The following is a 12,904-nucleotide window of genomic DNA, read 5'->3' as shown; positions in this document are numbered from 1 at the left end:
GGAGCGGGCTGGCCGTGATCTGCGGTGCTGGGATGGGGGGCTGTGGCTGCCTGAGCTACTCGCGGCGCCGCCGGAGAGCCAGACGGCCATGATCTGGGCCTTGCGCGGGAGCGCAGACAGGCGCGCGGTCGCGGCCTATAGCAGGGCGCGCCCCGCTAAGAGGAAGCCACTGTGGTGAGAGGCGGCGGGGGGGAGGGCGTTGGCTGAACGGTGGGGCCTGGGAGTAACTGAGGGGGGTACTGGAAGGGGACGAGGGGGCCGCAGGGCGAGAGGCCTGGGAGCTTCCATAAGGCGGCGGGCGGCGGGGGGTGGGGGGCGGCTGAATGGCTGGGCATGGCTGAGAAGATACTGGCAGGGGACAGGGGAGAGATGAACACAAAAGCCGGGGAGGGAGGAGGAAAATGTGGAACAGAGTCTGAAAGGAAGCAAAATAGATAAACAATAAAAAAAATTCTGACAGGAGCTAGAGAGGGTGTAAGAAAAGGGTAGATAAATGAGGTGTAAAATGCAGATGGGCAAAGGAAAGACAGGCAGATTAAATATAATATATAAATGACACTTAGCCGGCCTGGTTGAATAAACTGGAAAGAGGAAGATGGCTGCCTTCCCCAGACTATTTATATGTGACCTCTAAGCCCTCCCAGAAATCCTACCATAGGCTTATACTCCTCAAATGACCAATAACTAACCGCACCCCCCTCCAGCTTTTAACCCTTAACTTACCTAACAAAATGACATATCAAACAGGGTGCTTATCTATCCTCAAACTTATTCAAGTATTCGGATGCATAAATGTAAATATGAAGAAAATTAAGATTCCCAATTCCAGTTTAGACAATTAAAACATTAATTTCTAAATGTAACATTTGTTTAAGAGTAATATGCAAAATGTCTGTCTTTGTCAAGTTATATACTATGTACTATATTACAGCATATATTGCTATCAATATGTGGAATTTGAATTTCCTGTGATTTTGAAAATATTGAAATTTAAATAAATGTACCCATGTACTCTGAGAATTATCATCACTTCCATGCCATATTTGATTACCAGCAGTTTTCATTATACTGTACTTATCATTATATTGTATGTACTGTACAGAACACGTAAAACAATGTGATGGGCAGCATGGTTGGTGTAATGGTTAGCATTACTACCTCAAAACACTGAGGTCTTGTGTTCAATTTCCACGATGGCCCTAACTGAGTGGAGTTTATATATTCTCCCCATGATTTTGTGGGTTTCCTTTGGGTATTCCGGTTTCCCCCTCACTGTAAAAATATACAGATAGGTTAATCGGCTCATAATAAAAATTAATCCTAGTATGTATGTGTGCATGTGGTAGGGAATATGGATTGTAAGCTTCACTGGTGCTGAGACTGATGTGAATGGCCAAATACAGTATTCTCTGTAAAGCGCTGCGGAATATGTGTGAACTGTATATATAACTGATAATAAATAAATAATAATAAACATAATATACAGATATGTCCATTCTTACTGTTGCGCCAAATTGCCATTCTTGTCTTGCCAGTTCCTGGGCGATTCAATACGTGCATCCTATTTGCATAAATAAAACACATAGAACCAACAAAACTACATTGCTAATGAGCACTGATCAATGGGGTGTGCTATATTTGTAATACAGAGTGTGACTGAGTCTGCATCCATGTAAACAGGGCTCCAAGTTGAAAAGCCATGACTTTTACTCATGCTGAGATCCATTGTGCTTCATCTGTGACCTTTGTACTGTATGTGTTAAAAAACAATTAATGTGCGGTTAAAGTCACAGCCTAGTACCTCTAGTACACTGTGAGTGGCTTTTCATTGCGTCTTTAATGTGACTGGGATGCAAAATGTTAGGAAAAATATGCTACTCCTCTTGGACAATCTCATTCGCGTCAGGCATCTCACGCCATATGGCTTATTGACGCGCTGAAAGTAAAGATCTATAATGCAATGTAGCTCTTCTTTTTTAAGCTAATCTGTATGTCTTTTTCTTATGAAAGTCTTCTTAGCATGCAAAAGTTAATATAAAGGATATTTTTTAAATTGTACTTTTAGAATAAATTCATATCAATTTATGCATCACCATGTGTAAAGAATGACATCTGAATTTAAAAAATAAAATTCTTCATCTCTTTTCTCCCTACATCTGGTACCGTGATACATTTTAGTCTATGCACCCAGCGGATAGAGCAAGATATTAAATTTATTGTATTGCTATATTTGACTTTTACATGCTATAAGTATACAAGAATTATTATTGTACCAGTTTTCACGCAGTAACAATTTTTTTGTATATTTTTCTTATTATGTGGCTGTAACTTGTATCTGTTTTTGTAGGGAGGATCTGAACATAATATTCCAGTTGTTATATCCAAGATATCCAAAGAACAAAGAGGTATGTTGAACAATGGCATATATATATATATATATGTATGTGTGTGTGGTATTCCATGAAATCATATTGAATATTGCAAACTAGCTACATTAATATTACGAAGCTTGCCTATTATTGTTGGAATGTATTATGTTATTACAGTTTGTTGTTACATTCATATATTTATATAAAAATTAAAAAATATATATATATTTTTTAAAATAAAATTTACTTTTTCACATAATATATCTCATTTAATTTACATTGATTTTTGAAACAATATATTCTCTTATTAGTTGTTGTGTTTTTATAATTGAATGCTATATGATGTTGTTTGGTCTCTATCACATACTTTTCAACAAGACTTAATTTCTTCCTGCAAACCTAGTGGACACACAGGGTGTTGGAGCATTTTCACAACAGTTTCTTCAACTTGTTTGTCAACTTCCACTTTCTATGATAATCATGCCATTTGTGAATTATAGGGATACTCAAAATCCCAGAATTCTTCAATATTTCACCCAAGGGCTATTAAACAATAAAAAATGGTGGGATGCCTAATAACTGTAAAATTATACCATATAATGCATATGATTACCTAATGAACAAGTGGTGACATCATAACTAACCAATTATAAGCCATGGTCCTAAATCTTCATCAAAAACCACCCTCAAATGTTTTGGTTATGGATTTCTTAATTTTTTAAAAAATAAATAGAACTGCTAAAATCATGTATTTGGACCTGTTTTCATTCCTACAATATTGTTAACATCAAGAACATTAATTTTCAGTAATTTCCAGACAATTTTGACCACCTCACAGTTCACAATATTTTTTTCACCCTTTTTTGGCCAAGGCTCCTCCTTTGGGGGACTGTCTGAAGGTTGCAAGGGGGTTCCAGCAACGTTGCACCCAAAACCCTCAATTTGCACTTTTTTCCACCTGCTATTCATAGGCAAATCTTTTTCGCATATTACATTGCATTGACTTTCCACCTAGGTGGAAAGTCTTTAAAATTGAATACAGTGATACTTTTCCACCTGGCAAAATGACATTATCTGCGAAACTTTTTTGCCGATTCCGGCTTTTCGCTCCAAACTGAACACGGGCCATAGTGGCATAGCAGTGGCAGACAGGATGACAGTTTAATAAACTATCCAACCTAGTAGAATGTTTTCATTAATCAAGAATTACAGTATATCAAAGGCCTGATGCCAGTACAGGAAATTAAGGTATAGTATTTAGTGGAAGCCAGGTAAAGCATTGCTTGATTGATTACTAACAGTAATAACTATAAAAAAAGTAAATCAGAGACATGGAACAAACTATTAAAAACAAGCTTCCAAAAGCCCAATGATATTTTTAAAATGGAAACTGAATCAAAACAGTAAATCATGGGCCTCAAGACAATAGAAAAGTTAGAAGGCGATAATTAATTATTAATTATATGATTATATGATTTGATGATACTGCTCTGTAACTGTGGAGAAACTGCAGGAAACCGGACCTATGTGCCCGGATGAGAAACAATTGATGGATAGTATTGCAAGATACAGAAGAACATGAACACCCCAGTAAAGTACAGTTATATATGCTGCCCATTAAAAACACACAATCATGGCAAAGCCTATAATGAAAAGTGGTGCACGATGGAATTGTCCTTGGGATTATGCTGTATATTATAAAGGACATGCACAGTTTAGAAACCAAGCACTTCAGCAATAGAGTCTACCACTTTTCTTTTTTGGCTGAAGTGTTAGGTTTGTTTGGGCCCCTACAAACCAAGCTACCAAAAGTCTTCAGGTGGTTAACACTGTTGTTAATGATCATCAAAGTTGGAAGATGTCAATATCATCCTCATCATCACCCTCATCACTGTTGTTAATATCATCAATACAACATTATTCTATCATCCCTACTGGAATCCACTGTTACATAAGTCTCTGTTTGTTGTAATTGAAGGAAAAGGTCTTACTCATAGAATTTGTTGTTCATTTTGATTAACATCAGTTTTTCCACATTTTTTGGATGTAGCCTCCTATGCCAAATACGCCCAAGGTTCCCGGCTGTGCTAAACACTCTTTCCAACAACACACTTGTGGGTGGGCAGCTTAAGTACCCAAGTTAGTTGCCGAAATGTACTGATCTAATTGCAAGATTTGGCAAACTCTTTTGTCCTTGCGAAGTGACCAAAGAACTTGATCTACAAGTCCAACATACTTAGCAGAATCACTTAGTTTCATCTCTTCCTTCAGCTTTTCCAGTAGTTTATTTAAGGGTATGTCTTGAATAAAACCAAGAGTATTTTCCAGTGTGCTGCAATAAGGTGGTAATTTGTCCCACCTATTTCTATGTCTTGATGTGATGTGTATGTTTGGATGGCTGGTTGCTGCTCCTCCAGTCACTGGAGCATATAAATGGTGGAATTCCATCTGTTACTACCTCTTGCTTCAGTTGGTGCAATGGCAAATTGGAATGTTCTTGCAACTGCTGCAATCTTCTGCATGCAGTTGCTGAATGCCAAAAATGCCCAAACATTTTTAGGGCCACAGTCAGCATCTCCTGCATGGTCCTGTCATTTTTACGAAAATCGGAACCACTAAGTTTATTGCGTGTGCAAAACATGGTACATGTTGAAATTCACTTGTACAATGTTTATTGAGTTATTGGAAATGACAAATCACTCCAAAAGATTGTCAATGGTATGCCACTTAGTGAAGCCAGTGACAGAGAGAGTACAGTAGTCTGCCTGTGAATGAGTTGGTGTTGTGTGTTAGATACTGCTGCTGCGGATGACAATACACCCACCCAGTGAGCTGTCAGTCATGTAATCTTTAGTTTGACCAGTACTGTCTGTCCACATATGTGTAGTTAAGTGGATAGTCAGTGCAATGGAAGTTTCTAGGCAAAGAATGACTTTATTTTACTTTTTGTACAAATGAGGCTTTCCTCTTCTGTTAAAATGGAATTGAGGTGGAATTTGATAGCGTGGATACATGATTTCATCTAGTCATGTAAAACCAGATGCATTGATGGTGGATATTGGACACAAATCTAATGATAACATACTGTAGCCATCATGGCTTCAATGATTCACTGTACATATCATCTAGACTCAGAGGGGGAGATATACTAAACTCTGGAAAGTGATAAAGTGGAGAGTGATAAACAACCAACCACTCAGCTGTCATGTTACAGGCTGTGTTTAAAAAATGACAGTTAGGAGCTTAGTGGTTTGGCAGTTTACCTTGCTCCAATTTATCACATTCCAGAGCTCAGTACATCTGCCCCAGAGTGAGATGGTGCATGCAAGTTTGCAGAAAATGCCTGACTGTGGGCCTGAATCAGCAAGGAACGCAGTTGCTTATATGCATACAATTGGTCGATTGTTGCATTCTGCGCACTGGACAGTGATCGCAGAGGCTATGCAGACCCATGGCAGAGTGATTGACAGGAAGTGCCATTTTTGGGTGGTGACGGGGGGGGTCGGGTGAATGCAGGCGTGCCAGTGCATTTCAAAGCTGTTGCATGGGCATGCATAAATTAGCTACTGCGAGATCTCATAGCATGCACTGAAGTTAGCAATTCCTGAATAAGGTTTGAGCTTCATTAACTGTCTGTTACTCTATGTTACCGATTGTTTCACTATGTTGGTCAAGTATATGTAAGGGAAAGTGGGCGTCCTTATGTCAGGCTGTGATCGCAATGTGAATGCAAATATTTACATGTCACCACTGATATTTGCAGAATAGCGATCCATGCTGAATCAGGCCCTGTGTTTGCCCAAGTTTTGCAATAGGCATTGTAGTAGCAGGGCCACCGCTCACAAAGAAAGACTATGGTCTGAACCTTTCCTTGCAACTGTGTGTGGTGCATGGCATGTTGGGAAGTATATGTTTTTTGGCAGTAAATTTTCCATTCATAGTTAGAGGTGATGTTTTTTAACAATTGTGAAATGCTGTTCTGTTTAGATTTGAGGTACACTTTCTTTCCCTCATTTAGTACTGTAAATATTAAAAGAAGTACTATCACTGCCAACACTAGTACTGGGTTGCTCCTGCTCTTCTATTGACTGATTCATGATTGATTTTATTTTTTACATCAGGACAGGAGTAAAGCTGCTGTAGTTGAACTTATCTACCAACACTCCAAGTGAACATACAATGACAATGGGAAATGAGGGAATGTTGCTTTTACCATGCAGATTTTTTAAAAGGCAGGAACTTTTTGTCTTTTTTATGCCTTTTTTCACTTATTATTTTTGGGATGCAGCTGACAGGGGGGCATGTCTACACAACAGGGCCTGGACTGGCCATCTGGCATTTCTGGCATGGCCTGATGGGCCGGTCAAGTTTGAAACTTGCCCGAGCATTTCCACCTCCTGGCACACTGCTCAGCCGGGATACACAGAAATGAGGCGTGCTGCGAGGCCAGGCCCTCGCGACTCATGACACGCCCCTGTTAGATCTGACCACACCCTGTGAGATGAGGCCACGCACCCTTATGAGTGAGCATGTGCCGTCATCCAGGGCTGACCAAGAGCCCCAGTCCTTCCCTGCTACACACCCACTAAAAACAGTAGTAATATATCCTGTCTCTACAAAACACACACTCTTGCAATAATACAATTTAAATTGAACTATAATAAAAGACTTGAAATGTTTTTCTAACACCTGCAGAGGTCTTGTGGAGTTCATGTCTCCACGCATCAGAGCTGTTTTGGTTGCACGAGAGGGTCCTACACAATATTAGAAAGGTTGTTTTAAACTTATGGCTGATCTGTGTATATATGTATTAGAGATTAGCAGGTCCAGTTCTCAGAGGACTGGACCCACCCGAACATGGTAGATCCCAGTAGGATCCGAGTCAGGTTCAGATTTTCCCGCCTGACTCAGAATCAAAAATGAGGCTAAATGTAATCCTCCCACTGTTGGATTTTCACAGATTTTGCATTCAATAAAGGTCCCGTGATTGACGCGTCTTTTCACTTCAGCAGTGGCTCCTGTGTTGTTCGTGTCAGAGCTGTTCTGTGTCCATCCAGGGGCTGCTGTGTCCTCCAGGAACTGCTGTGTCCTTCCAGGACAGGGGCTGCTGTGTCCATCCAGGGGTTGCTGTGTCCATCCAGGGGCAGGAGTTGCTGTGTCCTTCCAGGGGCAGGGGCTGCTGTGTCCATCCAGGGGCAGGGGCTGCTGTGTCCATCCAGGGCTGCTGTGTCCATCCAGGGAAGGGACAGGGGCTGCTGTGTCCATCCAGGGGCAGGGGCAGCTGTGTCCATTCAGGGGCAGGGCCTCTGCGTTCATCCAGGGGCTGCTGTGTCCATCCAGGAGCTACGGTGTACATCCAGGGGCTGGGGCTGCTGTGTCCATCCAGGGGCAGGGACAGGGGCTGCTGTGTCTATCCAGGGGCAGGGGTTGCTGTGTCCATTCAGGGGCAGGGGCCTCTGTGTCCATCCAGGGGCTGCTGTGTCCATTCAGGGGTAGGGGCTGCTCTGTCCATTCAGGGGCTCTGCTTCAGTGTAAAAAAAAAGTAAAAATGATAAGTTAATTTTTTTTTTGGTGCTGTACCGCAGTTTAATACTCATACAAGTATTGTGATGCTGCCGGCTGTACCGCATTGTAATATCCATACAAGTATTGTGATGCTGTAGTTCATACCGCAGTGTAATATTCATACAAGTTTTGCAATGCTGTAGGTCAAACTGCAGTGTAATATTCATACAAGTATTGTGATTTGTGACACTGATGGTCATACTGCAGTGTAATATTCATACAAGTATTGTGACGCTGTAGTTCATACCGCAGTGTAATATTCATACAAGTATTGCAACGCTGTAGGTCAAAATGCAGTGTAATATTCATACAAGTATTGTGATTTGTGATGCTGCTGCTCATACTGCAGTTAAATATTCATATAAGTATTGTGACGCTATAGGTCACATCGCAGTGTAATATTCATGCAAGTATTGTGATGCTGTAGGTCATACCGTAGTGTAATATTCATACAAGTATTGTGACACTGCTGTCCCTACCACACTGTTATAGTGATGCTGTAGACCCTACCACAGTGTAATATTCATACACTTATTGTGACGCTGTAGGTCATACTGCATTGTAATATTCATACAAGTATAGTGACTCTGTAGGTCATACCACAGTTACCGCAGTTACAAGTATTGTGACACCACTGTCCCTACCACACTGTAATATTCATAGTTACAAGTTTTGTGAAGCTGTAGGTCATACCACAGTGTAATGTTCATACAATTATTGTGATATTGCTGGCCCTAACACACTGTAATATTCATACAGGTATTGTGATGCTGTAGGTCATACCATAGTGTAAAATTCATACAAGTATTGTGACACTGCTGTCCCTACCACACTGTAATATTCATAGTTACAAGTATTGGGAAGCTATAGGTCATACCACAGTGTAATGTTCATACAATTATTGTGATGTTGCTTGCCCTACCTCACTGTAATATTCATACAAGTATTGTGACCCTGTAGGTCATACTGCAGTGTCATTTTCATACAAGTATTGTGATGCTGCCAGTCGTACCCAGTGTAATATTTATACATGTATTGTGACACTGTAGCTCATACTGCAGTATAATATTCATACAAGTATTTGTGATGCTGCTGGCCGGTTTGCAGTGTAATATTCATACCAGTATTGTGACACTGCTGTACCTACCAGTATTGTGACCCTGTAGTTCATACCGCAGTGTAATATTCATACATGTATTGTAACACTGTAGGTCATACTGCATTGTAATATTCATACAAGTATAGTGACTCTGTAGGTCATACCGCAGTGTAATATTCATACAAGTATTGTGACACTGCTGTCCCTTCACACTGTAATATTCATAGTTACAAGTATTGTGAAGCTGTAGGTCATACCACAGTGTAATGTTCATACAATTATTGTGATGTTGCTGGCCCTAACCCACTGTAATATTCATACAGGTATTGTGACGCTGTAGGTCATACCGTAGTGTAATATTCATACAAGTATTGTGACACTGCTGTCCCTACCACACTGTAATATTCATAGTTACAAGTATTGTGATGCTGTAGGTCATACCGCAGTGTAATTTTCATATAAGTATTGTGATGCTGCCAGTCGTACCCAGTGTAATATTCATACATGTATTGTGAAGCTGTAGGTCATACCACAGTGTAATATTCATACATGTATTGTGACACTGTAGGTCATACTGCAGTGTAATATTCATACCAGTATTGTGATGCTGTAGGTCATACAATAGTGTTATATTCATAAAAGTATAGTGACGCTGTAGGCCATACTGCAGTGTAATATTCATACACGTATTGTGATGCTGTAGTTCATACCACAGTGTAATATTCGTACATGTATTGTAACACTGTAGGTCATACTGCATTGTAATATTCATACAAGTATTGTGACGCTGTAGGTCATACCGCAGTGTAATATTTATACAAGTATTGTGATGCTGTAGTCCATACTGCAGTGTATTGTTCAAACAAGTCATTGTATTATTCAAACAAGTATTGTGTCTCTGTAGGTCATACTGCAGTGTAATATTCATACAAATGTTGTGACACTGTAGGTCATGCTGCAGTGTAATATTCATACAAGTATTGTTACGCTGCCAGCCATACCACAGTGTAATATTCATACATGTATTGTGGCGGTGTAGGTCATACCGCAGTGTAATATTCATATATGTATTGAGACGGTATAGGTCATACCGCAGTATAATATTCATACAAATATTGTGATGCTGTAGGTCATTCTTCAGTGTAAAATTGCTAAAAGCATTGTGATGTGTGATGCTTCCGGCCATACCACAGTGTAATATTCATACAAGTATTGTGACACTGCCGGCCGTACTGCACTGTAATATTCATGCACGTATTGTGACGCTGTAGATCATACCACTGTATAATATTCATACAAGTATTGTGATGCTGTAGGTCATACCGCAGTGTAATATTCATACACTTATTGTGACACTGTGGGTCATACCCCAGTGCATTCACATAAGTGTTGTGACTCCCCAGTGTCATTTGTGAACAAAATTTTAAATAAAGTAAAAAAAAATATTTTTAAGAAATTGTGCTGTGTGCTGTACATCACTTTGTTTGAGTTTGTTAGTATGGAGAATAATCATTTGAGAGGAGAACAGGAACCACATACTAATGTTGGAGCTGCTGCCATGTGTCATGACAATACTAGTCCGTCAACGTCATCTGCTAAATCTGATGCCCAAGAGCATAGAGGGTTTAAGTCAGGGCATTTAAAATCAAAGAACCAATATTTTACAGTGGTAAAGAAAATAAATCAAAGTTAAAGTTAGCTGCAGAAAGACATAAAAATGCCAATATGCCATTCACCACATGAAGTGGCAAGGAAAGTCTTTGGTGGTTCTGCATCTTATGATGATGTAAGCACTTCTTCCTGTAGAAGTGTAAAAAATTAAGATATTAAGGCACAAGAACCAACTGTGTGCACAGAAACATCACAAATCCCTGAAGAGAGTCTAAGTGTGTCCACATGTGCCATGTGTGAGCCTGACCTTTCCAATACTGTACTCAAAGAAGAGCCTCCTCTCATCATTTATGCGCCCTCTGCAAATGTGGGAATTAGCAGCACAAGTCAACTTGCTGACATAGAAATTGAGGATGCTGCTGTGGAAGTGCAGCAGGATGAGGAGAATATTTGTGTAGCTGACACTAATAAGGATGATGAAGAGGATGATGATGATGAGGATGTTGTTGGTGTAAATCGGGCACCAGTGAAAACAGTTGTTGCCCATGATAAGAAAAAGCTCATTGTCATGACTGGGCATAAGACAAAACAATCCGCTTCTTATGTGTGGAATTATATCTACCCAAATCCGAACAACAATTGTCAAGCCATCTGTAGCATTTGCAAAGCCACAGTAAGTAAAGGTAGGGACCTTAACCATCTAGGAACCTCCTCCCTTTTGCATCATTTTCAGCAATGTTTTGGGAAAATCAGAAACTGGTGCTAATAGAACAACAGACAGTCCAGCATCAGTTAGCTCCCTTCCCTCAGTTAGATCCCAGTACCTGTAATATCCACCACCAAAACCTTCATCATTAATATCCTCATAAATGATCAGAGGTAGTTCTGCATCCAGAAAAAGGCTAGGTGACTCCTCCCTTACCCAGGATTCCTCAGAAGATTCATTGAGTGCTAGTCCAGCTGCAGCTGCTGGAGGTGGATCTTCATCTCAGAAAGGGATCAAGAACACTGCTACTAGTAGTAGTTTAAAAAACAATTGACTTGTAAACAATCCTTTGATAGAGGATATGACAGCTGTCACCCAGTTGCACAGTGAATAACTGACACCATGATGGCTGTGCTAGAATTAGATGGAGAAATAATAGAAATTGAGGATGATAGTGTAGAGGATGTGCAAAAGGGGGATGCGAGGGATATTTGTGTCCTATCTGATGCTAAAGAGGATGTTGATGATGAGGATGTTGTTTGTGTAAATCAGCCACCAGTGACAGCAGCTCTTGCTTGTGATAAAAAGAAAGCCATTGTCATTCCTGGGCATGGGTGTGGAATTATTTTAACCCTAAATCCTGACAACAGTTGTGAATGCATCTGTTCCATTTATGAAGCCAAAGTTAGTAGATGTATGGAAATTAACCATCTAGGCACTTCTTCCCTGATACGTCATTTGCAGCGAGTTCATGCAATTTATTTAACAAAATTTAAAAAAATTGTAAATTAGTAACAAGCAGTCCAGTATCAGCTACTAGCAGTTTGGACCAGCACATGCAATCTCCACCGCTAACACCCTCATCATCAACCTCCTCCTTAATAATTGGAGACAATCCTTCCAAAAAGTGGTTTTGTGGGGGCCCAAATAAACCAATCACTTCAGCCACAAAAGTGTCAGTCCTTGTCACTAAAATGCTTGGTTTGATAAACTGTGCATGTCCTTTTTAATATCTCACATAAGAGTTGGTGGAAGGGCCCAAGGACAATTTCATCTTGCACCTCTTTGGTTTGCATTATGTGCTGCTTGGGGCATAGCTGACTGACATTGTTATAGTTTATTAAATTACCATCCTGTCTGCCACTGCTGTGTGGTAATGCTTCATAGATGTCCTATATTTTTTTAAACTGCTGTGCAGTTGTGTCGCTGATCTGTCACTTACTTTAGCCAGCCAACTTGCTGCAGCCTTTGGCCTATATTGGTGAAAAGCAGTGAACACAATATTGTGAGCTGTGAGGTGGTTAAATTTAACTGGAAATGCCTAAAAATTATTGCTATTAAGGTTAATAATAGTGTAGGAACAAAAACAAGCCCAAAGTATGATTTTAGCTGTTTTTATCATTTTTTTTAAAAATACAGATCCAAAACCGAAACCAAAACACGCAATGGTGGTTTTGCAAAACCAAATCCAGAACCAAAACACGAAGGAGATACAGATCCAAAACAAAAACCAGCAGAAATGGTATATAGATAAATAAATAGGCACAAACCTCC

The 12,904-nt window shown here is 40.0% G+C and overlaps 1 protein-coding gene across 2 annotated transcripts in view; it reads left to right on the top strand.

Moving 5' to 3' along the window:
• SNTG1 (syntrophin gamma 1) overlaps window positions 1-12,904 on the top strand; it is a 709,317-nt gene that overhangs the window by 546,844 nt on the left and 149,569 nt on the right. For both annotated transcript variants that reach the window (XM_088469763.1, XM_088469762.1), the window contains exon 8: window positions 2,348-2,405. In XM_088469763.1, coding sequence (XP_088325889.1) covers window positions 2,348-2,405 — 58 coding nt within the window. The remainder of the gene's footprint in view (window positions 1-2,347; window positions 2,406-12,904) is intronic.

This window comes from Taudactylus pleione, unplaced genomic scaffold (assembly GCF_031769625.1).
Source record: "Taudactylus pleione unplaced genomic scaffold, aTauple2 ptg000093l, whole genome shotgun sequence".
Lineage (NCBI taxonomy): Eukaryota > Metazoa > Chordata > Amphibia > Anura > Myobatrachidae > Taudactylus > Taudactylus pleione.
Note: the sequence above shows the minus strand (reverse complement) of the source record. Positions and strands in the feature narration are given on the sequence as shown.